At 37.9% G+C, this 24333-nt stretch overlaps 1 protein-coding gene across 8 annotated transcripts in view; it reads left to right on the top strand.

Annotated features, from left to right (window-relative positions):
- The first annotated feature begins 1151 nt into the window (after positions 1-1151).
- The window catches only part of TCERG1 (transcription elongation regulator 1), a 60163-nt gene continuing 36981 nt past the window's right edge, over positions 1152-24333 (top strand). For 2 of the 8 annotated variants that reach the window (XR_013960966.1, XM_080675715.1), the window contains exons 1-7: positions 1164-1260; positions 9158-9383; positions 11851-12003; positions 13004-13451; positions 17637-17879; positions 18942-18998; positions 23176-23238. Coding sequence is in view for 6 of the 8 variants with exons in the window: in XM_080675715.1 (XP_080531841.1) it covers positions 1202-1260; positions 9158-9383; positions 11851-12003; positions 13004-13451; positions 17637-17879; positions 18942-18998; positions 23176-23238 (1249 nt within the window). In the remaining 2 variants the exon portion in view is untranslated. Of the gene's footprint in view, positions 1261-9157; positions 9384-11850; positions 12004-13003; positions 13452-17636; positions 17880-18941; positions 18999-23175; positions 23239-24333 lie in introns of all 8 variants that reach the window. The other 6 variants (XR_013960965.1, XM_080675716.1, XM_080675717.1 and 3 more) reach the window with 5 other exon arrangements.

Genomic DNA, 24333 nt, shown 5'->3' with positions numbered 1-24333 from the left:
AAATAGATTCTTAAGTTATTTGGACAGCTTGGGTTGATTCCACTTTTTGGCTATTATGCCTAATGCTGCAATGAACATTTGTGTGTGAGTTTTTGTGTGGATGTGTGTTTCCAATTTTCTTGCATCACGGTATTTAGAAATGGGGCGATGCTGGCACACTGCCTCGGGTTGAAGGCCAGGCTCTGCCATTCACAGGCTGTGTGAACTTGGACAAGCTACTTAACTTCTCTGTGCCTCAGTCTCATCTATAAACTGGCTATTCTAACTGTATATGAGGCCTAAAAGACACGGAAAGTACTTGGGGTGATGCCTGGTATATATAGTTAGGTCTGAGTAAATTTTATCTATTATTTTAATATTTTGAGCAACTTAATGATAGGGTTCATCTTCATTGTACCTTTGAAAACCCAGAACCTAAAGGTGTTTCTTTTCCTTTAATAAAAAAAGAAATAAATATTCAGAATTCCTTCTGGGTATCAGGATGTGCTAGTTTCAGACAAATGTATTTTGAAATTGAAGAACAGATGCTTGAAACTGTAAATTAGGAAGGGGCTTGCCTTCCCCAACTTACTTAATGCAGCACTTTATAGCACTCATCAGCCAGCAGCTAATTATTTAATACAACTTAGAAGATATTCATGTAGCTGGTAATATATTATTTAATAACATGGCTATAAACTGGTGATGCTTTAAAACTTCTCATTCTGAAAAGCTGGGAAATAGCTCATTTCCACACAAACTCTGTGGTTGGTTGTAGCTCTACTCAGATCGATTTTTGATTGGCTCACGCAAAGGAAATGGTCTCTGACCGAGCCAATATCGCCAGCGTGTGGTCAATATTCTCCACAATTGCCTTCCTGGAAGCCGGCGGACACGTGGCTACCGCAGGCTGGGCAGGACGTGGGAGGACCTAGTTCTGGTTACCGCGAGAGGGCGCTGGCGGTTCCTCGTCGCGTAAGTCTCATTTCCCATAAAGCCTCCGAGCGACCAATCAAGTGGCTGTCTCCATACCGCTTTCAAAGTCGGCGGGCCCTTCCACCAATAGTAAGGCAGATGCCGCCCTCAGCTCGAGGATTGATGGGAAGTTTCACCATTCATCTCATAGATCTCTGCTGTCTCCGCCTCTCTCGCTCGAGATTGATGACCTGCCTGACCAATAGAGCACGCCCGGTCGGCGGGTGGATGAACGCGGTCTTCTGTAATGGCGGAGCGTGGCGGGGACGGAGGGGACGGCGAGCGATTCAACCCGGGGGAGCTCAGGTAAAGGGCGCTGCTCTGTATTTCTCCTGGGCATGCTGGAGTCCCGCGGGTGGGCCTGCCGCGGGAATGCGGGGTGGAGGGCGGGCAGAGGCCCCGCGGCGGCCCGGGTCCAGGACCGCATGGGGCTGAAGAAGGGAGAAGAGGAAGGTGGCTTGAATGAGAGAGCCGGGCTGGGGCTGGGCCGCGGCCTCCTGTCCGTTTTCGGGGCGCTCCCAGCGGTTTTCGCGGGGCCCAGCGCCCCTGGCGGCTGCGGCCCCTTGGCCCGGCCGGACGTTCCCGCCTTGGGGCGACGCCTCGGCCGCATGCAGCCTCCGCCCCGGCCGACCTCAGCCCTGCGCCCGGCTGCGCGTCGCCGCGGGCCGCGTTGTCCCTCGGCCGTCCCTCCACTCCGCAGTGCACTCCCCGGAACCCCTCATTCCTCCTGGCTCAGCTTCTCCACGCCCCCGCGGGCCTCTGGGCTCTCCACGTTTGCCCCGTTCCTTCTTTCCCATATCGCTTGCTTTTCTTAACTGATTGTGGCCTTTCTTCCTTTCTCCAATTTTTTCATCCCGTATGGTATTTGTGACTAATAACAATAGCAGCGGCCGTTGTTCCGTCCTTGTATGTGTCAGTAAGCGCTTCCTTAGAGTTGTCTCCTTCGGTCCTCACATCCAACCTCGGAGTGGTTGCTTTTCTCATTTTGCAGGCAACAGACCAGAACCATCTTTAGTTAAGCCTCTTGCCCGTGGTGCAGGTGAGGAAACGGAGGCAGGCAGAAGTTGAGGCGGTAGAACAGGGTCGCGAAGGTGGAATTGTAGCTCCAGGAAGTGGCTTCTGACCTCAGGTAGTCGGGCCCCGAGCCTGCGGTCCCTATCACGCCTTTGCCCTTAAAGAGGTCAGTGACCTTTCGTCTTCTGGTGTCTCAAGGCCTGTGGGGTTCGTGATGAAGATTTTGTCAAGTAAAAGTGTCCTGGGAAAAAACCTTTAGTCAGGGAGAATAAAAAGAGGTACTAAGCTTTCTGGGTATTTGAGACTTTTTTTTTTTTCTGGATGGGGAAAATGTCATTTCAGATGTTCAGCTCCCATTCCGAATTGTGCCATTGTCAGCATCTGAAAAGGAAAAAGCAGGGGTTATGAGCAGTCTAGTAGAGCTCAAGATGAAATTGTGTCAGGAAATGGGGGTTGTTTTTCAAGGTTTTAGATTCCGAGTTGTCACACACAGAAATCCCTACTTTGGCAGGAGTAAAATCTTGTCTTACTTCAGAGAGGAATCTCAAATCCTTGAAACCCCTTGTATTCGCTTTGGTAATGAGTGATGAAGGTGCATTGCCAGTATCAGTGATAGGAAGGTTTATTGCTGGTTCTGATCTCAAGGTCACCTGAATTTATTTGGGAACATGCCTTTGCATTTCACAGAGTATAGTATCTTCAGCTTTACAATGAGTAGCCTTTTAGATTTTATTAACAAGACTGTAGACATTGATGCAAAACTGATTTGAGAAGGGCTTTAAATTAGGTGTTCCGTTGCAAATATTGTATGCCTAGCGCCTCTTGGGTTGGAAGTTGCTTCCAAAGCATGTTGTACAGACCATTATTTTAGCACTTTTCGTGGTTTAAGATAAATTGGCTGTTCATGCGGTCTTTCTGATGGCAGAAATTGGTGCTTAGTTTCCGTATATGTATCCTTTGTTTCATGAAGGTATCTTGTGGTGTGTCTGTCTATCCGTGTCTGGCAAATAAAGTATTCCGTGGCTCTGTGGTAATAAATGAATATAGGTGATTTAGAGGTGGTTTGCTTATTAGAACCAAATTTATTGTGTGCTATGTGACATTCACCGACCTAGGTGCTGGTAGTAGAGCCTTGAACCAGACCAAAATCCTTTGGAGCATCCATGCTAGTTAAGATTGATGTAAATTTTGAATTAAACTAGCCACATCAAATGAGTGGGAAGTGACTTATACAAGGTCACTGAGTAATTGGCAGTCTGGATTGGCCTCCCATAAGTCAGTAGCATCTTCCCATTTTGCTTCTCCTGTTAAAGTATTTGCAGTCTTGTCTTCACCAGTGCGGGATTGCACATCTAGATAGAGTACCTCTAGACGCAGTAGTCGGCAAACTGCGGCTCGCGAGCTGCGGTTTGCTGCTCTGTTGACTAATGAGTTTGCTGACCACTGGGATAGGGGCTTAATCACAGGGAACAACAACAGCCTGTAAGTATTGGAATCGAGAGTCTAGGTCAGTGGTCGGCAAAATGTGGCTCGCGAGTTGCAGTTTGCCGACCACTGCTCTAGAGAAATACATTTGTTCTTGTAAAAAAAAAATTGTTTCTATTTTTGCAAGTAGTCTTCTGTTTTCCAAAAAGGTTGAAAGTGGTAGGAATGCAAATAACCTGCAACAGACAAAATTTATTTGGAGATCCAAATGTTATTCATTCCTTTATGTTGAGGACTGTTAAGATAACTTTTATAGTTGTATTTGTATAGATCCTTTACCCAGGGCCTTAGTTTACCTATTAATACCTTATGACAAGGTACTTTCAGTCTAAATTTCCTTAATTGTAAAACAAGAATAAGATTACACTGGTGTTACCACTGACTAGTACCTAAAACAAGTTATTTTTCTGTGACATAGTTTCCTCTGTAAAAACGGTGCCAAACTTACCTCAATGTATTGCTGTGAGGATAAAAAGAGTTGGTGCAAATAATGTCCATGTAATCGTTCTTTGCATATAGGAAATACCCAGTGCTCACTGTCATTATTAAAACAATTTTTTCTTTTTTTTTAAAATATATTTTTATTGATTTCAGAGAGGAAGTGAGAGGGAGAGAGATAGAAATATCAGTGATGAGAGAGAATCATTGATTGGCTGCCTTCTGCATGCCACCCACTGGGGATCAAGCCCACAACCCAGGTATGTGCCCTTGACTGGAATTGAACCCAGGACCCTTTGGTCTACACTCTATCCGCTGAGCCAAACCAGCCAGGGCTTCTTTTTTTAAAAACATTATTTTTATTAACACTGTTGAAGATGTCCCCATTCCCTCCCCTCTTGCCCATCTCTACCCATTCCCTGCCCTCCCCCTTCTCTCTGGCCATCAAAACAATAACATTTGAGCACCCACCATCCTCTACACTGGAAAGCAGCAGTATACTAAGGGAAAACTACATATTAGTGGGTATAATACAAAAGTAAGCAAGTGAGAGGTTTCTTCTTAGCATCAATATATATAAAAGTCCAGCGACTGGAATGGTGGAACGACCAGAATGACCGGTGGCTATGATGTGCACTGTGGCAGCCAACCAGCCTGATCTGGGCCCCATAGACCCCCATAGGGGCGGGCCAGCTGGACCCCACCCATGCACGAATTTGTGCACCAGGCCTCTAGTTTATCATAATTTAAAACTCAAATTGGGTCCAGCCAGTGTGGCTTGTGGTTGAGTGTTAAACTATGAACCAGGAGGTCACGGTTCCATTCCCAGTCTGGTCACATGCAGCATGGGCTATGGGCTTGATCCCCAGTAAGGTGAGTGCAGGAGGCTGCCAATCGATGATTCTTATCATTGATGTTTATCTCTCTCTCTCCCTCTTCCTTCCTCTCTGAAATAAATAGAAATATATTTTAAGAAAACTCAAATTGGGTAATGAGCCAGAGAGGGTCTGGGAGAGGCTGAGGGTGGGAAAGGAGTTTGAGGAACTAAGACTGATAATTTAAAGGAGCCAGTTATATAATGATGATCTGGGGGAAAGCATTCCAGGCAGAGGAAACAATAAGGGCAGAGGCTTCAAGGTAAATGAACTTGAAGTATTTGATCAAAAAAGAAGGCTGGAGCCCTACTTGGTCTGGCTCAGTGGATAGGGCATAGGCCTGCGAACTGAAGGGTCCTGAATTCGATTCCGGCCAGGGGCACATACCTTGGTTGCAAGCTCCCAATCCTGGTCAGGTTGCATGCGGGAGGCAACCAATCAATGTGTCTCTCTTACATCAGTGTTTCTCTCTTTCCCTCTCCCTTCCACTCTCTCTAAAAATCAATGGAAAAATATCCTCAGGTGAGCATTAAAAAAAAAAAAAAAAAAAAAAAGGCTCAAGTCTGTAGACAGGTCAACAAGAGGCAGGTTATGTAGAGCCTGATAATAATTATAGTAATAGTAGCTACACTATTACTGACATTAATACCATTAAAACTTCCTAGTACTGTTACTATACTAATGTTATTGCAACAGTAATAAAAGCTATACTTAGCACTAATGTGCTAGATGTTGTTCCACATACTTTATTAGCTCATTTAATCCTCACTGCAGGTTCTGGTAAGTTGCCTGCAATGAAGCAGTGTGTGTGAAGAACTCGGCATAGGTACTATACATATCTGGCATCAGAAAATGGCAACTTTAAGATGCCGATGGAGGAAATTATGTGAATTCTGTCTCTATTTTAGTGGCAGACTTTTGAAAGACATTTAGTCAAATTGACAACAAAGTGCCTTTAAAAAAATGTTTTTATTGGTTTTTAGAGAAGAAAAGAAAGGAGAGAGAGAGAGAGAGAAACATTGATGTGAGAGATAAACATCCATCGGCTGCCCCCTACTGGCGATTGAGCCTGCAACCCTAGCTGGGAATCCACCTGGCAACCTTTTGGTGCATGGATTTGGCTGATCCAACTGAGCCACACCCGCTAGGGCCCAAGTGTCTTTTATTTTATAGGTAGAGCACAGTGCAAGGTTTTTGGGGGAATGAAAGTAGTGATAGTTAAAGTGGTTTAGTGTGTATTAAGTACTCTAACTGTTTCACAGAGATTATCTCATTGAACAGGGATATGAGATAGGTTTTATTTTTATTCCCCAGCTCATTTACATCTGAGTATACTTCAGACTCAGAATTATGTAACTAATTTGACTACAAAAGGCAGAGCCCTGATTTGACTTTTTCATCATTCTAGACTAGAGCCTAAATGTTTAACTTCAAGCTATAACTAGGAAGTGTGACTTTCCAAAGAAATAAGTACTGTTGATTTTTTTTTAAAGGGGAGAGGCAGATTCAAAGGAAACCTAAGATTAAGGTACATTATTAACTCAAGGCTGAAACAGAATATCTTTCCTTGATGGTTAACTTTGTTTCTGCACAAAAGGTTATTTTTTCAGTAATGGTAGCCATGTGTCTTTTAGGAATACATACAATTTGAGAAAGACTAATTATTCTGATATAATCCATACTCCTCTTTTCAGTCATTGTTTTTAACTTATACTTTGAGATAGGATCATTTGCAAATTTGGTTAAATACAGTTGGTATATGCATTCTGGATGTTTACAAACCCTAGTATTCTAGAAGGAAAATTGGTTCTTTATTAGGATTTTTTATGTCCGACTTGAACTGTGATATGGAAAATGTAGAAAAACTTCTAAGTGTAATTTTAAGCAGAGAGTTGAAGTGTGGGAAAGTTGGGAGGGCCTGGTGAGAAGAGAATATAAGAATGATTATCTTCAAATATACATAAAGAATATAATTGTAGCCCTAGCCCAGTGGTCGGCAAACCGCAGCTCGTGAGCTGCATGTGGCTCATGAGCCACAGTTTGCTGACCACTGCCCTAGCCGGTTTGGCTCAGTGGATAGATCATTGGCCTGGGGACGGACCAAAGGGTCCTGGGTAAGGTTATGGGTTTGATTCTGGTCAAGTGCATGTACTTGGTTGCAGCATGGTTAGAGGCTCTTTCCTGGCCTGGGCCCTGGTCAGGGCTCGTGCAAGAAGCAACCAATCAATGTGCTTCTCTCACATTGATGTTTCTGTCTTTCCCTCTCTCCTCTCTACTCTCCCTAAAAATCAATGGGAAAAATATCCTCCAGTGAGGATTAAAAAAAAAACCCAAAAGCAAAAACAACCCAGTGTAATTGCTAATTTTTTTCTTGAGCACAGAAATGTACATTTCATGAATAATGGAGAGATTTATAGTAGCTACTGGGAAGACTGATAGGTAGGTACTCAATTGACTATGGCAAATTATAGTAAAAACCAGAGGCCCGGTGCACGGATTCATGCACTGGTGGGGTCCTTCGGCCTGGCCTGCACTCTCTCACAATCCGGGACCCCTCAGGGGATGTCAGAGAGCCAGTTTCGGCCCAATCCCCGCAGGCCAGGCCAAGGGACCACACAAGTGAATGAATCTCTGCACCAGGCTGGTTTCAGCCTGATCTCTGCAGTCCAGGCCGAAGGACCCCACCGGTGCATGAATCCGTGCACCGGGTCTCTAGTATGCATATAAGATCTTTGGTTAATCTCTTCCCGCACTCCCTCCTCCCTCCTCCCCTCTGAGATTCATCAGTCTGTTCCATGTTTCCATGCCTGTGCATTGAGCATCTGCCCCCTGGTGGTCAGTGCGTATCATAGCTACCGGTCAAATGGTCACTTAGGCTTTTATATATATAGAAGATAATGTTTATAAGATTCTACATACCCTACTTGTGAGGTAGTGTAGGTACAATATCACCTATGTAGTTATTCATTGGTTCATTCAACAAATACTTATTGAGGCCTACTATGTGCAGACCTAACTATGTACAGGGGATGTAAGGATGAACAGGACAGACAGAATTCCTACTCTAAAGGAGCTTGCATACAGTGTTGGGTAGTGTTTAAGAGATACTTGCCTGCATTTGAATCCTGGCTTTTCCACTCAACCAGCTGTGTGGCCTTGGGCAAATTATTTGACTTCAACTTGCTTTAGTGTCCTCATGTATAAAATGAGGTTGATAATATATATCTCATAGGGTTGTTACGATGATTAAAGGACTTAAGAGCTTAGAGCTCTGCCTGACACATAGTAATTACTTTTAAGAGTGAATAATTTTAATTTTTTTAAAAAGCACTTGTGAGAGGGAGATAGATAATAACATGTAATACTATGTATCTGCTTATATACCATAGAGAAAATAAACCAGGGTGTTTTAGCTAGAGATTGAAGAGTTGGGTAGGGTGCAGTGTAGAGAAAGGCTTTCCGTTTAGGTAGAGAATACTAGTGATCTTGTAAGCCTGCTACCCTCTGCCCCTGTAAAAACTTTGTATTTGGAAGTAATTTCAAACTTACCAAAAGTTGCAAAAAATATAGTACACTTGGTATTAATATTTTACCTCTTCTGCCTTATTATTTGCCCGCATGCATGCTCTGTTACTCTGAACTGTTTGAGGGTAAGATACATATACCGTGGCCCTTTACTTTTAAATACTTAAATACGCATTTTCTAAGAATAGAAATATTTTGTCTAAATACAGTTACCAACTTCATAAATTTACAATGATACAGTATTTTAATCTATTGTTCGTATTCTAGTGTTGTCCATTAATCTTTAGGATAGGATTTGGTATAGAATTAATGTTTTGTTGTCATGTCTCTTTAGCTCCTTTACATTTCCACAGCCTGCCTTTGTCTTTTATGTATAATATCCACATTTCTGAAGAATATATCCTCTGCTTCCCCCTTTTAAATAGAACATTCCTTTTTTTGTGTTTGTCTACTATTTCATCATTATTAATTTGAGGGTATACATTCTTGCCTGAAATAGGTGATGTGTTCCTCTCATTCACATGATGTCCGTCTGTCCTTTTTAGATGATATTAATGTAGATCCACTGGTCAAGGTGTTGCATGATTTCCCTATTGCATAGTGTTTTTTCATCTCCCCTTGCAATCATAAGCAGCATGTGAGGAGACATTTTAAGATCATCTGGATATCTTCTTCATCCAGCTTTCCTTCTAGATTTGGTGTCCATTGCTCATTCTTACTGATTCACTTTTACTGTGATGGTTGCGAAATTATGCCTTTCCAACTTCACTTGTTCTTAAGGGCCTATTGAATTCGATGTAATTAGAGATCAGTAACTACATTTTTGTAATTTTGAGAAAGAAATTAATTCATTGTTTTCCCCACAGGATGGCTCAACAGCAGGCCTTGAGGTTTCGAGGCCCAGCTCCCCCACCAAATGCAGTGATGCGAGGCCCACCACCTCTCATGCGACCTCCTCCACCTTTTGGTATGATGCGAGGCCCTCCTCCACCACCTCGGCCCCCCTTTGGACGTCCTCCTTTTGATCCTAATATGCCACCAATGCCTCCTCCAGGAGGGATTCCTCCACCTATGGGCCCTCCACACCTTCAGGTAAAGAATATAGAGGTTGTCATTTCTTCATTGTTGTTAATGTTATATGTCAGTTTTGCCTTAAAAACTGCCTTCTTAGTTTCACTTTATAGGAAAATATAATCCATGTATTAACTTGTTGCTCCAAAAGCAGTGGTTTTGAATAGAAATTCAGAATGGGAATTTAGATAGAAAAATATGCTACATAGGAAACTAGGATTAAATAGAGTATTTCTTACCTGCCTTTATCTCTGAGAATTGTCTTTAGTAATCCATCTTCTTTACGGGAAATGAAGTTTGAATTTTAAATGTATAACTGTTTTAGTTAATGCTATTTATTTTTCTATTTTAGTATTTTAAAAATATATTTTTATTGATTTTAGAGAGAAAGGGAGAGAGAGAGAGCGCAACATCAATGATGAGAGAGAATCATTGATCGGCTGCCTCCTGCACACCCCGTACTGGGGATCGAGCCTACAACCCTGGGCATGTGCCCTGACTGAGAACCATGGCTGCCTAGTTCATAGGTCGATGCTCAATCATTGAGCCACTCCAGTCGGGCACTATTTATTTTTCAATGATACATTTTATCATTAAGTATACATACATATATATATATATTCTGAGCAATTCTTGCCACAAATGAAGCCTAGGATAAAATCTAGAACAAATGCATTTTGTAAGCACATTGTTTGAATTTTTTTCTTCCCTGGGGGACAGAGGGGGTTACTTTATAATTTTAGAAATAGAATTGTGGGATTTCTTTAAATAGAAAATTTTCTGATATTTTAACCTGAGGCACAGATCCCTCTCTAGTATATATAGACTCAATTACTGTCTGAAATGAGGTCATGAAGGTGGCCTCTCTCAGACATCTACTTTTGTGGTTGTACTGTTTTTGTTTGGGTATATATCTCTGTTTTCTTAGTTTATCCAGCCTATACTGTTCCAAAATCAAATAAATATAGTGATATCATCTATCTTCCATTAGTTTAGATAATCAAGAATGAACTCACTAAAAGTAGCAAAAGTTAATAAAGTACTACTGGAGTGATGTTAACTCTATTTAGATAGGGTCATATTTATGGAAGAGACACAGGTTTTAATACTTAATAATTTTATTGCCTTCTTAGTAATGAATAGCCCCTACCCCCTTAAACAAATTGTTAAAAAGTTTTATATTTTCTCTGAGATTAGAATAAGAAATAGATTTTTGACCTGTCTCTGGTATAACTTGTTACATATGAATTTATTCTAATTTGGGCCTTTAAGAGTTAAACCTACTTGCAGAATATTATAAAATGTAATGGACTGATGTAACCCTCTAATGGAAATATATCAGATGTTGTAATGGGATACTTTCCAATGTTGTGATGCTTTTCTTGGTCTTGATAGATAATTGGTGGTTTTACATTAAATCAAAGTGATATCCAGTTAATGTGCATTAGACATATTTGGGATAGATATTTTATAGAATGTGGGTCTGTGTGCTGATGCTTGAAAGACACTAAACTGATTATTTTTTTTTAAAATCTGAAGTATGGGAAAGAAAATGAAGTACAGTTTCACATTATTAGCATGGTGTTAGTTCCATTATCCAGATTAAGATGCTTTGGATAACTGAAATTTATTGTTGTATATTAAAGAGGATATCTTTTAATCCCCATTCAAAATCTGTTGTTGAAATGTTAGACCACTTGTCTGCTTTAGTAAGTAAGGTATAGTAGTTACAGTTGAATTGTGTGGCTCAGAATCTTAATGTTGTGTCAATAATCATTGAAAAATGATCGTGAAGGAATTATCAGAGATAGGATTGAATTAGTAATAGCGCTAGGAAATTAAAAAAAAATTGTAACATATACCGTTTAAATTCTTATTTTTCACTAAAAGTAAAATGGATAATTAATTTTACTATATCTTTTAAACTTAACTGATGTTCATGTCATTGGTGAGCTACTTATTGTTACTATTATTTGAAAAATAGAAAATGATGAATATTTTTCTAGCTAATATTTTTTTCTTATAGGAAAAAGGATTAGCTATATTTAATTTTTCTTTTTTAGTTGTTGCTATGTTACTTGTAAAATAATGTTTCTCCTTTGGTTGGTTCTTATTGAAGTGAGAGGTGGAGGCATTGGTGTGCCTGGTATTAAAAAAGATACAAAAGTCACTTACTTTCTTCTGAAAGTAATCTAGTGCCTAGTGTGTGAAATATGCAGTTAAAGTATAAATAATAAAGCAAAATTCACCCATAATGCTATTACCCAGAGATAACTACTAGATGTTGATGTATTTCTTTCCAATCTGTTTAGTAATCATCTTTGTTCCAGAGAAACTTTGCTCATGAATCCTAGAGGAGTGTATTTGAATGGACTGTAAAGCTAGTTTGGTTGCTCGTATAGTACTTCACTTTGGGGTAGAATTTAGTAATAATTTGAAAGGAAAAAAGATAAATATAAGTGACCATACTGTTCTTGTGAATTAACAGAGACCGCCTTTCATGCCTCCACCCATGGGAACCATGCCTCCTCCTCCGGGTATGATGTTTCCACCAGGAATGCCTCCTGTGACTGCCCCTGGTACTCCAGCACTGCCTCCTACTGAGGAGATATGGGTTGAAAATAAAACACCAGATGGGAAGGTAAATTAAAAAATATATTTAGGTTGTTAACTCCTTAGTGACAGAAGAGTAAAACTTAAAGAGTTCTGGCAGATTGAGATCAATGAGAATATTCTTGCCAATTAAGAATGAGCCTGGGGTAAGCAGGGCGTGGGGTACGGCTTGATGAAAGGCTTAGTGGATTGGACTTTCACGCTAGACTAGAATGCTTACATATCTGTTTACCTGTGATTCTGGAAGCTTGTATTTTAAATATGTATTATGGCTCCTCAAAACAACTCTAAGGTTTAGTATTCACTAGGAAGACTCACAGGACTCAGCATGTAGTTGTACCCACAGCTAAGACTAATTGCAGTGGAAGAATACAAAGCAAAACCAGCAAAGAGAAAAAGGTGATGGGACGGAGTCTATAGGAAATGAATCACAGGCTTCCAAGACTCCACTCTTTGGAAGCACATAGAATATGTATAGTTTCTCCAGCATGAAATTGTGACAACATACTTGAAGGGTTGCCTACCAGAGAAGCTCATCTAAGCTGGGGAGTCAAGGGATTTCATTGGGGACTGGCACCCTTTGCTTAGCACATACCAAAATTCCAGACTCCCAGAGGGAAAGCAGACATTTAGCATGAACTGCATTTTTGTGTAAACAATTTAGGCACAGTGAGCTGCTGTTCTTACCAGTTAGGGAATGGTGGTAACCCTCCCAAAATCCAAGTTCCCAGATGCCAGCCAAGGGTCAACTTTGCAAGCAGGGCTTTCTAAGGATAGCAGTATTAACTGCACAAAAATAATGTATGTGTTAAAAATATAGTGTGCTCATTATAGAAAATTGGAAGGGGAAAAGGGAGGGAAAAATTACCTATGGTAGCATAATAATGCGAGCAGCCAGTTTTGATATGTTTTCTCATATGTTTTATTTCCCCCAATAACTTAATTTTAAGGCAAAATATAGTTGCATTACCGGTTTTTAATGACAGTTGACAGATTCTATGATACCAGTGATTTTGCTTTCTCTGCAGGTTTATTATTATAATGCTCGGACACGTGAATCTGCCTGGAGCAAGCCAGATGGAGTTAAGGTTATTCAGCAGTCAGAACTGACACCTATGCTTGCAGCCCAGGCCCAGGTTCAGGCCCAGGCCCAGGCCCAAGCCCAAGCCCAAGCCCAAGCCCAGGCGCAGGCCCAGGCCCAGGCGCAGGCACAGGCTCAGGCTCAGGCCCAGGCCCAGGCTCAGGCCCAGGCTCAGGCTCAGGCGCAAGCGCAAGCACAGGCCCAGGCCCAGGCGCAAGCACAGGCTCAGGCTCAGGCCCAGGCCCAGGCACAAGTGCAAGCACAAGCAGTAGGAGCTTCCACCCCTACGACCAGTAGCCCAGCACCTGCAGTATCCACCTCAACATCATCATCCACCCCATCCTCTACCACTTCTACCACGACAACTGCCTCTTCGGTTTCGCAGACAGTATCAAGTGAGTACCAGTCAGCATGTGTTTTTATTTAGCAGCTAGGGAAATGGACAAGTAGGGACTGCATTCTAAAATGATCCTAGTGTTTCAGGTATTATCCTTGATGTTATTATAAAACATTTTTGACATAAGACTTTTGATTAAAGAAGAACAGAAATTTACATTAGTAGAAGAAATTATTTGCCCAGTTGCAATTCATGAAGCTAAACTGGGGAAGTGCAGTTAGCTATTCAACTTGGCTTACAGTAATGCTGGGTGCTGTGAGCTTTGCAAAATAAGTGGAAGTCTTGGTCCCTATCTTACAGAACGTCCAATTTTTCTAATTGAGGAGGCCAGCATAACGCATGTAAAATAGTGTGCAAAATTTACAGCAAAAATAGAAGGTGTAACAATTTGAGAAAACAGAGACAGGTCGGTGGATTGCATGGGTATTAAGGTTGATCATGAAGGATTTGTGGTAGAATTTGAGTAAGTTCAAAAGTAAGGAGAGGTCTCTTAAGTAGAGAGAAACAGCATAAAGTTAAGGAAATGAGTATAAGTGTAGTTTGGGGGATTGTTAAGGTACTCTTTTGAGGTGGGAAGGTTTATATTGGTTAATAAATTAAATAAGAGTGAGATCAGATTATGAAGAGTTTTAAGAACCAGGCAAATGGGTGAGTCAGGCAGGCAATAGGGAGCCTGTAGAAATGCAGTGTTCTGGGAGATTTTTCTGATGCTCATTTTTTGGGTAGTGTTGAAATTGGAAACTTACTAGGAACTTTTCAGTAATCTCATTTAGAGGTGAATAGATCCTATAATGGGACATAGGCAGATGAAATGAGGAGTTGAAAAAGAAGTGGTCAAAAGAGTAAGAGAATTTTCAGGTATAAAGTTACAGAGGCCCAAAGGTTAGATCTTTTCTAAAATATGAGAGGTGCTTAATAGCAGTTTTTAGGGATGAGAAAGAAGAATATATTGGTATGCTTAAAAGATTGTCATTAATATTTATACCACTACTTTTTATTTGTTGCTACTTATTCTACAGCTGAGATTGAGCCCCAGAATAGTTAAATAATGATTTTATTGTTTTGATTATTTATGGTAGTTATGAAAATACATGTCTCCACAAGGTTATTACAATTTGGATTATTTTGCTACATGGATAATAGACATGAGAATAAGAAAATAAAGTGTCCCTTTCCCCAACATTTTAGGGACTGGGGAATTATTAGTATATAGTACATTGTAAGGAATATGTATATGAGAGAAATTTAATAATAGAATCAAATTTGACTTTATTTTATTGATACAAGAAGTAACCTATAAGAATAAGGTAGGTGTAATGTGGAGGCAGTTTTTTTAAAGGCCCTACTTGATAATTTTTAGACAAAAGTGTACTTTATAGGAAGATAAATTCTCATATGGAAATATAACAGTGAATTCTGATATGGAAGTTAACAGCTAGCTGGTTGAGGGTCTTTGCCCTTTTATAGGCTAGTGCTTCTAAAACCTATGTGGCAAGGCAGAAAACTGCCTGCTTTTATGGGGTACCTGTGATGGTAATGGGAGAGGGGGATTAATAAAAGCAGTGTGGTTCTATGTGGAGGCTCTGCTGTTTTGTTTTCTGCCTTAGAAAGGAGAACTACTTTGTTTTAAGGATAATGGGTAGCCAAATACTTTATCCTATGTACATTCCATTTCTATATCAGGGTGGTCTTCAGGTCCATAGCTATCTTGTGATTATCAACTATTCTTTTCAGAACACTCCGATTTGTCATTTTTTGCACTCCCCTTCAGTGATTGGGAGGCCTTTATTCTAAGGACAGAATAGCAAAATCATGTTCTTTTTACTGCCTTGAAACATCAATTTTGATGTCTTTCTGAGTATTCCTGGTGTCTATTTTTATTTTACTAGATTCATTGTCATGCTAAAGTATTAAAATTTCTCCATCTGTTGCAGTCACTTATCTTTTTTAGTTGAGATCTGAGGCTGGATTAGTAATAAATTTTGAGACCTAGTGTTTCAGTTATTTTAGCAGATAGAATTAGTAGGAATTTATCTACTATAAAGTCCTAGCTGCCATTTTCCTAGTTTCCAATTAATTCTTTTATTGCCTTTATCCTTTTTCTCTCATAACTTACCGCCACTAATCAAATCAGAAAATCCTGTATCAGCAAGAGAAATGGGTTGAATTAAGTACTTTTTGCCATCTCCATTGGTATTCCTTCCACTTGAAATTTTATGCCTTTATAACATTTTATTTTCTGACTACAGTAATTTGTACAAAACTTTGATAATTATATCTATATACTATTACCGTAATATTTTTAAAAGATGTAATTCTGTGAACTGTAGTATAGATCTGGGAAAATGGAAATAAAAATTAAGGTATTTATAATTTGAACTCCAGTTGAATATAAACTCATTTTATCCTGTTCAAGTTTGTGAAAAATGCTGATAAATCCTACTTCTCAGAGAAGTTGGGAAGAATAACTAGATATATTTTCAGCCATTACAATAGATTACAAATGCTAAATGGTATGTGTATGGGACTGGGCAAATGTTGCATGTAATTTGTATTTTTCACAATGTTATAAAATTATATTAATATGATACTGTACCCTAAGGCTAGGTCTATGCTAGACCAACAATTCATTCCTGGGCCCCTGAAGATACTTGTTTGGCCCTGCTGTCTATTTAGCCAAGGTGAGTCCCTTATTAACAAGTATGAAATTGCTCACATCTTCCCAGCCTAAGTGAGTTTTTTCATTATTAGGTGCTGAAAAAAAGATACTGACAAATTTTGTTGTCAGTTGGAGTACCGGGTGATTTGTGTTAAACAGTGTGCTTTTCCTTAGAATAAAATATTAGGAAAGCACTGCTTTATTATATTTAATTTGATAAATTTATTCTTAGTTCAGTATAGGTAGAGTTTGACATTTTTCTTTATAACAAGAGAAAGATGAAGTATTTCTTAGCAGTGAATCACCAAAATGAATTTTTGTTTTGAAATTATATGGGTTATGAATAAATAACAAAAATGTTTTGTAATATTTGAGAACTGAAATTTTAAGAAATAGGAATTTTATTTTTAGGTCACAATTTGATTGTGAATGTAATTACTAGGGATAAAATGTTTTAATTTTGATATTTAAAAATAACATATTAGCCAAACCAAATTATCCTGAATTTCTCATTCTCTTGGTCTCTTATACTGGAAACCTGAGTTTTTTGTTTTTTATTTTCTTTTTTCTTTTAAAATAATTATAGAGAAACCCAAGTTGTTTTTTATTCCATTTGTTTCTATCCAGTCAGTCATTAGTTATTGCATTTCTTTTTCTCTCTGTTCTTTTTTGCTGGGACAATTCCAGATATGTTGAAATTGATTTTCCCACCTTTGTTATTTCTTTTCTTTTTCTTATGCATCTGCCAAGTTAATTCATCAAATGAACACTGATTATTCTTCAAAACAGAAACCTTAATTCAGCCTCCCCTGCCCCTTTTACATTCACGAAATCATACAAGTGATACGTGAATACATTCTTGTTAAAAATGCAAAGTCTAAAGAAGCATATGTAAAAAGTGAAAGGCATATATACACAGATGTAATGAGTTAATATATTTTGGTGTGCATTCTTCTAGATCATTTTTCTACATTTATATAAGTTCTTTCCTTCCCCTACCTAGTAAAATACATACTCCTTAGTCTTTTGTTCAAGGCCTTCTACTTTGTGCCTCTGGCCTACTTTTCCAGCCATAACTCACTAGTTCTGTTGGTATGCCTAGTGTTTTACTGGTTGACTGCTTGCCTTCTGTTTCATAAATAGTTCCTGGTTGTTTCCTAATCTTTGCTTTTATTTATTCCCACTACTTATTTTCTCTTCCCACTTTGTCATTTTCCTTGTTGAAATCCTAATCTATCAAGGTCTGCCATCACAGCATAAAATTTTCTATACCTCTCTGTTAAAAATGGTCTTTGGGTCTTGATTTACATGCCTATACATTTATCCCATTTCTCTTTGTATTTTAGTTACTTTTTATATTTCTTTTAACTATTTTCAAGCTTCTTGAAGACAGAGACCTTGTTACAAATTTCTTGCAGTGCATGGAATGGCCCTTAAATACTGACTGAATGAGTGAATGATGAATGAAGAGAGTAAAATGGCTTATGAAGGAGTGATACATATTTTTGTTTTATCTTTTATCAGCACCCACAACACAAGATCAGACCCCAAGTTCTGCTGTTTCAGTTGCTACGCCTACAGTTAGTGTTTCAACTCCTGCTCCTACAGCCACACCTGTGCAAAACGTTCCCCAGCCGCACCCCCAGACGTTACCTCCTGCTGTCCCTCATTCAGTACCTCAGCCAGCAGCAGCGATACCTGCTTTTCCACCAGTAATGGTACCTCCATTTCGTGTTCCCCTTCCTGGCATGCCAATTCCACTTCCAGGTAAACCAATAGATTATAACAATCTTTCCAGCTATGTTTTCATACTGTCAGTTAGTTTGTTCTCATGTGTCTGTTGCATTTGAAATTTGCCTTGAATCTCACCTGTTTGAAACGTTTTTGAACGATTCATGGCTAACTGCAATATTTTTTCTTCAGTTTTGATAAATGTCCTTTTTGTTGTTGTTTACATGTCTTAAAATCAGAGCCACATTTAAAGCTACACTCATTTTGGATAATGGCCTCAATGGATTAAAAAACAATTATCTTGTGTAAATATGTCCTAAATGCAGTATTTTTAAGGGATTGAGTCTATGAAGTTGAGAGAGCGTTAGTCATTGATAGGTAGGTAAAACAAGTTGAGTGATTTATTATATATTGTGCATGGTTCTGAGCACTTTACATGTAACTAATTTAATTTTCACAATCATGAGGTAGGTACACAGAGCTCATAAGTGATGGTGTTGGATTTGAGCCTGGGCATTTCAGATCAAAGTACCATGTTCTTAATAACTATGCTATATTGGAATGAAAATGTGAGTCACTTAACTGTAAAAAAAAGTATCTAAAATAGAAATCAGAAGTTTCCCTTGTAACAATTGTGAAGTAAAGTATAAACATTTAAACATTTAGATAATTATGGTGAATTCATGGTTCTGTGTTGTGTTTTTTTGTCTTAGGGGAAATCGTTACATCTAGAAAAGGAATGAAAAGATTGTGGAGTATAATTCTTGTATGAATTAAGCAGTGATAATGTTGGGCATCCTAATTTGAACGCATTTGCTGTTATCAAACACATTTAATTCTTAATCCGGATCTATTCTAGAATTATAGTTAAAAACTATGCTGTAGGTAAAGTTCACAGGGCTAATTTGTAGCAAAGATTAATAGAACATAGGGTTCTTGTCTCCCAATTTTACATTTTCCCCACTATCTGTCATTACCACTTTGTTGTACTAGCTTCTGTGTAAGAATAGGATTGTAATATAGCTGTTTCTTAGATTTATGCACATTTTAATTATCATTATTGCTCTATTGTTTTTTTCCTGTGACTACTTTGAAAAGAGCACTTTCAGAATTTCATCTTGCAAGAAAGAAACCAAAAACTTTCAAGAATTGATGGTGTGTGTTGTTTTTGTTTTTTTTTGGTACTTTTTACATGTTAACATAGTGTTAGATAATTAAATGCCCAGTATAATGTTTATAAAACCAAAAATGTTTTCTCTAATAGTAGGGATTACTTATTTTCTAAATTAAATTTAAAAGTAGCTGGATTAGTTTCTTCTTTGGACATACTTTTTGTAGAAAACTAACTGATAGAGAATAGCTTGATATTCTTGATAACATCTTGCAATCTTGGTCTTCTTTAGGGTCAAGGACAGTATTAAGACCAGATCCTGGATTCTGAGTGATGTCTGAGAGTTGGGGTTGTTGATTCTGTAGAGAGAAAATTGAGAGGTTGCATAACAACATTATTTGAAAGGCTATCATCTATGAGAGGACTTTCATTTTGCTTTAGGGCAGTGGCTCTCAACCTTTCTATTGCCGCGACCCTTTAATACAGTTCCTCATGTTGTGGTGACCCCCAACCATAAAATTATTTTCGTTGCTACTTCATAACTGTAATTTTGCTACTGTTATGAATCGTAATGTAAATATCTGTGTTTTCCGATGGTCTTAGGCTCTACAGCAGCGGTTCTCAACCTGTGGGTCGCGACCCACAGGTTGAGAACCGCTAGCAGGGTCGCCTAAGACCATCGGAAAACACAGATATTTACATTACGATTCATAACAGTAGCAAAATTACAGTTATGAAGTAGCAACGAAAATAATTTTATGGTTGGGGGCCACCACAACATGAGGAACTGTATTAAAGGGTCACGGCAATAGAAAGGTTGAGAGCCACTGTTTTAGAGGTTTTTAATAGGACCAGTGGGTGAAAGGTACAGAATAGCAAAATTCATTTCTATAGAAAGTGGAATTTTTGTCACAATAAAATTCTTTCAGTTATAGTTTCATTTTGATGTCATGGTCTTTCTTCTCTGACCCTACCCATCAAATGTTAGAACAGATGGTGACCATTTGACCAAATAAGGTGGTACCTATGAAGTTTTTAAGTAAAAGGCATTTAATAAATGGCAGACCCTAATGGCATTTTGTAGGTCAATTGGAAGAGAATTTGAGTTACTCTGTAAAATTTTGCCCAAGATAACAAGATTTTTTGGGGGAGGGAGCTAGTGTTATATAGAAAGTATTATTCATATTTATTTATATAACAAGGCATCTTTTATATTAATGTTCATACATTTTCTCATTTTTCTTTTAATTTGGTCCTCCAAGGTACTGTAGTGAAAAAGAAAAAGACTTACCTGGCCGGTGTGGCTCAGTGGTTGAGCATTGATCTATGAATCGGGTCACAATTCGATTTCTAGTCAGGGCACATGCCTGGAGAGCAGGCTCAATCCCCAGTAGGCGGTGTGCAGGAGGCTGCCACATTTCTGCCTCTCTCCCTTTCCCTTCCTCTCTGAAATCAGTAAAAATATATTTAAAAGAAAAGACTTGCTTTTCTCTTTTCCAAATCTTTGGTTTTATGTACAATGACATCTATCTCATTGTATATTATAGGAATTATATTAATTTGGCATTAAGGTGAAAAGGAGGGATTTGGATGTAATTGATCTTGGAGCTTTAAATGCTGCTGAAATAGCAATGTAGTTCTAAGGGGGATGGTTAAGGAAGGGGATAGTCAAACAAGAAGAAGAAAAAGAGGGGAAGACTTAGGTAAAATAATGGCATAAGAGGTGGAAATGGGCATGGTAAATTGGATTAGGATTTTTATCTCTAAAACTAAAATCTTATTTGGAATTTTAAAAAACTTACTGTCAGTGACACGAGAATTATCCAAAATGCTAAATGGAATTTTTAAATTTCCTAATACAACATAATTTGAGGATAGAGTTGTATCTAAGTTGAACAGATGCTCCCTTTATTTTGTTTTACTTTATTTTTTATGGACTAAAAAATGATTGATTTTCTTTTTTTTTTTAGAGAGAGAGAGAGAGGGAAGGGAAAGAGAAACAGTAATAGAGAGAGGGAAACATCAATTTGTTGTTCCACCCATCCATATATGTGTTCATTGGTTGGTTCTTGTATGTATCCTGACTGGGGATTGAATCCACAACCTTGGTATATTGGGACGATGCTCTAACTGAGCTACCCAGCCAATGCTTCCTTTTAAAAGAAGGTTAAATATTTAGATGTGGGGTTATTTTATGTCTTCATGATATGCATGTAATAATCACCCAAAGAGAAAACCTTTTAGCATGAGAAGAAACACGTGACCTTTCAGTGTAGTTTATATGTTGATAGTCAAATACAAGAGTGTTATATTGCCCTGATTGATATTTAACAATGACAGTTATGCCTAAATACAAATACAAAGAGATTTTATTTTCTTCTGTTTAAGTCATATAGTTAAAATTATTTTGGGGGGGTTGGTTTTGGAGAACAGTTTTTGTTTGTTTGTTTGTTTGTTTTTAATATATTTTATTGATTTTTTACAGAGAGGAAGGAAGAGGGATAGATAGTCAGAAACATCGATGAGAGAGAAACATCGATCAGCTGCCTCTTGCACACCTCCTACTGGGGATGTGCCCGCAACCAAGTTACATGCCCTTGACCGGAATTGAACCTGGGACCCTTCAGTCCGCAGGCCGATGCTCTATCCACTGAGCCAAACCGGTTTTGGCGTTGGAGAACAGTTTTTGAGAATAAGTTTATGTACACAGTAGGGCAAAAGTAGGTTTACAGTTGTGAGAATGTGAAAGTTTATTCTTGTATTATTATTTATTTGTATTACAACTGTAAATCTGCATTTGTCCCCCACCCTGTATTTTGGGATTTGAATTTCTAGTGCTGACTTAATAAGTTCAGTGGTCCTGCAGATGGCAGCATTTATACTAATTTAAACTTAATACATGTAACTTTTTTACCAAATGAATTTTTCCATTGCTTTCTTTAAGCAGAAAATAAAACTATACATATAACTTTACTCAGCATGCTTTTATAATCAGTGCTTTTGTTGTAGTCTCAGTTAATAGAAATTTTAGCTTTAATGTACTTTATTTAAAATAGTAATAAAGAAAAAGCACTTTTTAAAAAATTGGCAGTATTTTTGTGTGTGTGTGCGTGAACATAGGTACATAATATACAAATCCAGGGGTTTAATTTTTGTCTCTGAATTAGGAGAAATTTCTTTTCCAGTACTTTAGTGGGGAAAGAAAATAGTTCGTTATTTTAAATGGTATTGGTACCAAATTAGATTTAGTTTTTTTTAGCCAAAACAAATAGAAAATAAAATTAAATTCCCTATCCTTTTACTTTATCCTTTAGCTTTTTCCTTTAAAATATTTTTAATTCACTCTTAATTTTGAATGTCCTCAATTAGCCTTAGTTTTTCAGCTTTTCTTTTCATTCCCTTTTTATATCACCATTGTAATGCATCATGAGTCTTCATTCTTCTAATAACTACATAATTTCCATTCTTTAATACAAGTGCTACATCTTTAGCTGGCTTAAACGATAGAGGTTTCTGAAGCAAAATGGCCCATATAGTCATTAATGAGATGAAAGGGCTGTGTTTTCCTTAATGTGTTAGCCTGCCTTCACAGTGTTTCAAGCCCATGGCATTGAATAGGGCAGGCACTGAACATGGATATTTTGTCATTAGTTGAACGCTACCCTACTCTTCATCTTTGCCCTTTTATTTACAGTGGAATATTTGAATTCATCTCATATCCTTTTTTCTTCCTTTCCTTCCCACCTTTTTTGTCCTATCTTATCTTTTTCTATTCCTGCATGGTTATGCTCCAGGCCTCAGCTTGTGCATGTAGTTCCCACATAGAAGCAGCAGAGAAAGTGTCTTGTCAGTGTCATGCTGCATCTGCCTGTCACTGGTATCTAAGCAACAGCAGCATGGGTTTGATGTCCTGTGAGAAAAGGTCCCAGTGAGAACCTGTTATGTATATGTAATGAAGGGGCTTTCCTTTGTTGAATTTAAACTCTCTAGACTCCTTCACATATTATCACAGCTGGTTGATAAAAAGGTAATTGATGCTATAATTTAGAATTATCATTGAATTTGGCGCCACTTCCCACAAAATGTCAAACAAAAAGAAATTTTATTCCATTCTTGGAAATAGCATTCTAAATTGTAGTGGTAAATTATTTTCCTGAATCCCAGTGGTAGCCGACATACAATGGCAGCTTTCCAACATATGCTTGCTTATCCATTTTACAGGTGTAGCAATGATGCAAATAGTCAGCTGCCCGTATGTAAAGACAGTCGCTACCACCAAGACCGGTAATTTTTAAAACCATCTTAGTTTGTTTTGTCTGTAAGTTGGCATGGTAGTGAATGTTGTTGTTTATCCTTTTATTTATTTATTTTTGCCCAAGTGAGTGGATTTTTTTATATTTTTCTTTTTAATGAGCAGTATAAATGCAGTTGTCATATTTGGCCAACACTTGATTTTCCCAATTGCCTGTAGTATTAGCTTCTTTGGTTCACAAAAGCAAATAAGGTCAGATCACTTAATTTGTATAATAAGTGTAAACAACTTCATTCTCATATTCATAACATTTAATTTTATTTTTTGATGTGTGTTTTTAAGTTAAATATAAAAAAATCATTTCCATGTGTAAAGTGATGTGATTATGCTTGCATGCTAGTGAGTATTTGTGTGTGTGTGTGCGTGTGAATATTTGTGTGTATTGTATAAATTTACATTTTAAAGTTATTGAAGATAACTACCCAAAACCTAAATTCTAGTATAGGACTTGAGGATTTTTCTATTTTAATTCACATATTCTTAATAATATTATTTATGTAATATCAACTTTTTTAGCTATCTTGTAAAAATACAAATTCTGGCTTACCTTTTAAAACTTTTTTTTTTTTTTAAGGAAAACCCTAAACTGACACAGTTTATAGGGATATTTGACTTAACCACTTAATATTTAAAGTAGATTTGATAATAAACTCAGTAATTTACTTTAAGCTGAGAATTTTATTCATACCCTTTTAGATACCTTAGAATTAGAAAATAATTTTGTCTCAGGACATATACTCAGTAAATATGCTCATTGCATTTATTTTATTACAATTTGAGAAGTCCTTATAAAATATATTTCTGTTAATAAGTAGAGAATGTACCATGATTTTTATAATTTGTTATGTTGAGAGTTTATCAGAGGTGTGACTCAAATTTCTGACTGTTCTTAAGGTACTTCTTGGGTTGAATATATACATCTAATTGAATTTAGCCATTAGAAATGAACCAGGGAAGTAGATTTAAGTAATTAAGTCACATTTTATGTGATTTTTTTTTAATTCCAACTGGCTCATTCTTTATTAATATTTAATAGATTTAGCTCATATTTTAAAGTTTTATTTTGA

The sequence above is a fragment of the Plecotus auritus genome (genome assembly GCF_963455305.1).
Source record: "Plecotus auritus genome assembly, chromosome: 6".
Classification (NCBI taxonomy): Eukaryota; Metazoa; Chordata; class Mammalia; order Chiroptera; family Vespertilionidae; genus Plecotus; species Plecotus auritus.
Note: the sequence above shows the minus strand (reverse complement) of the source record. Positions and strands in the feature narration are given on the sequence as shown.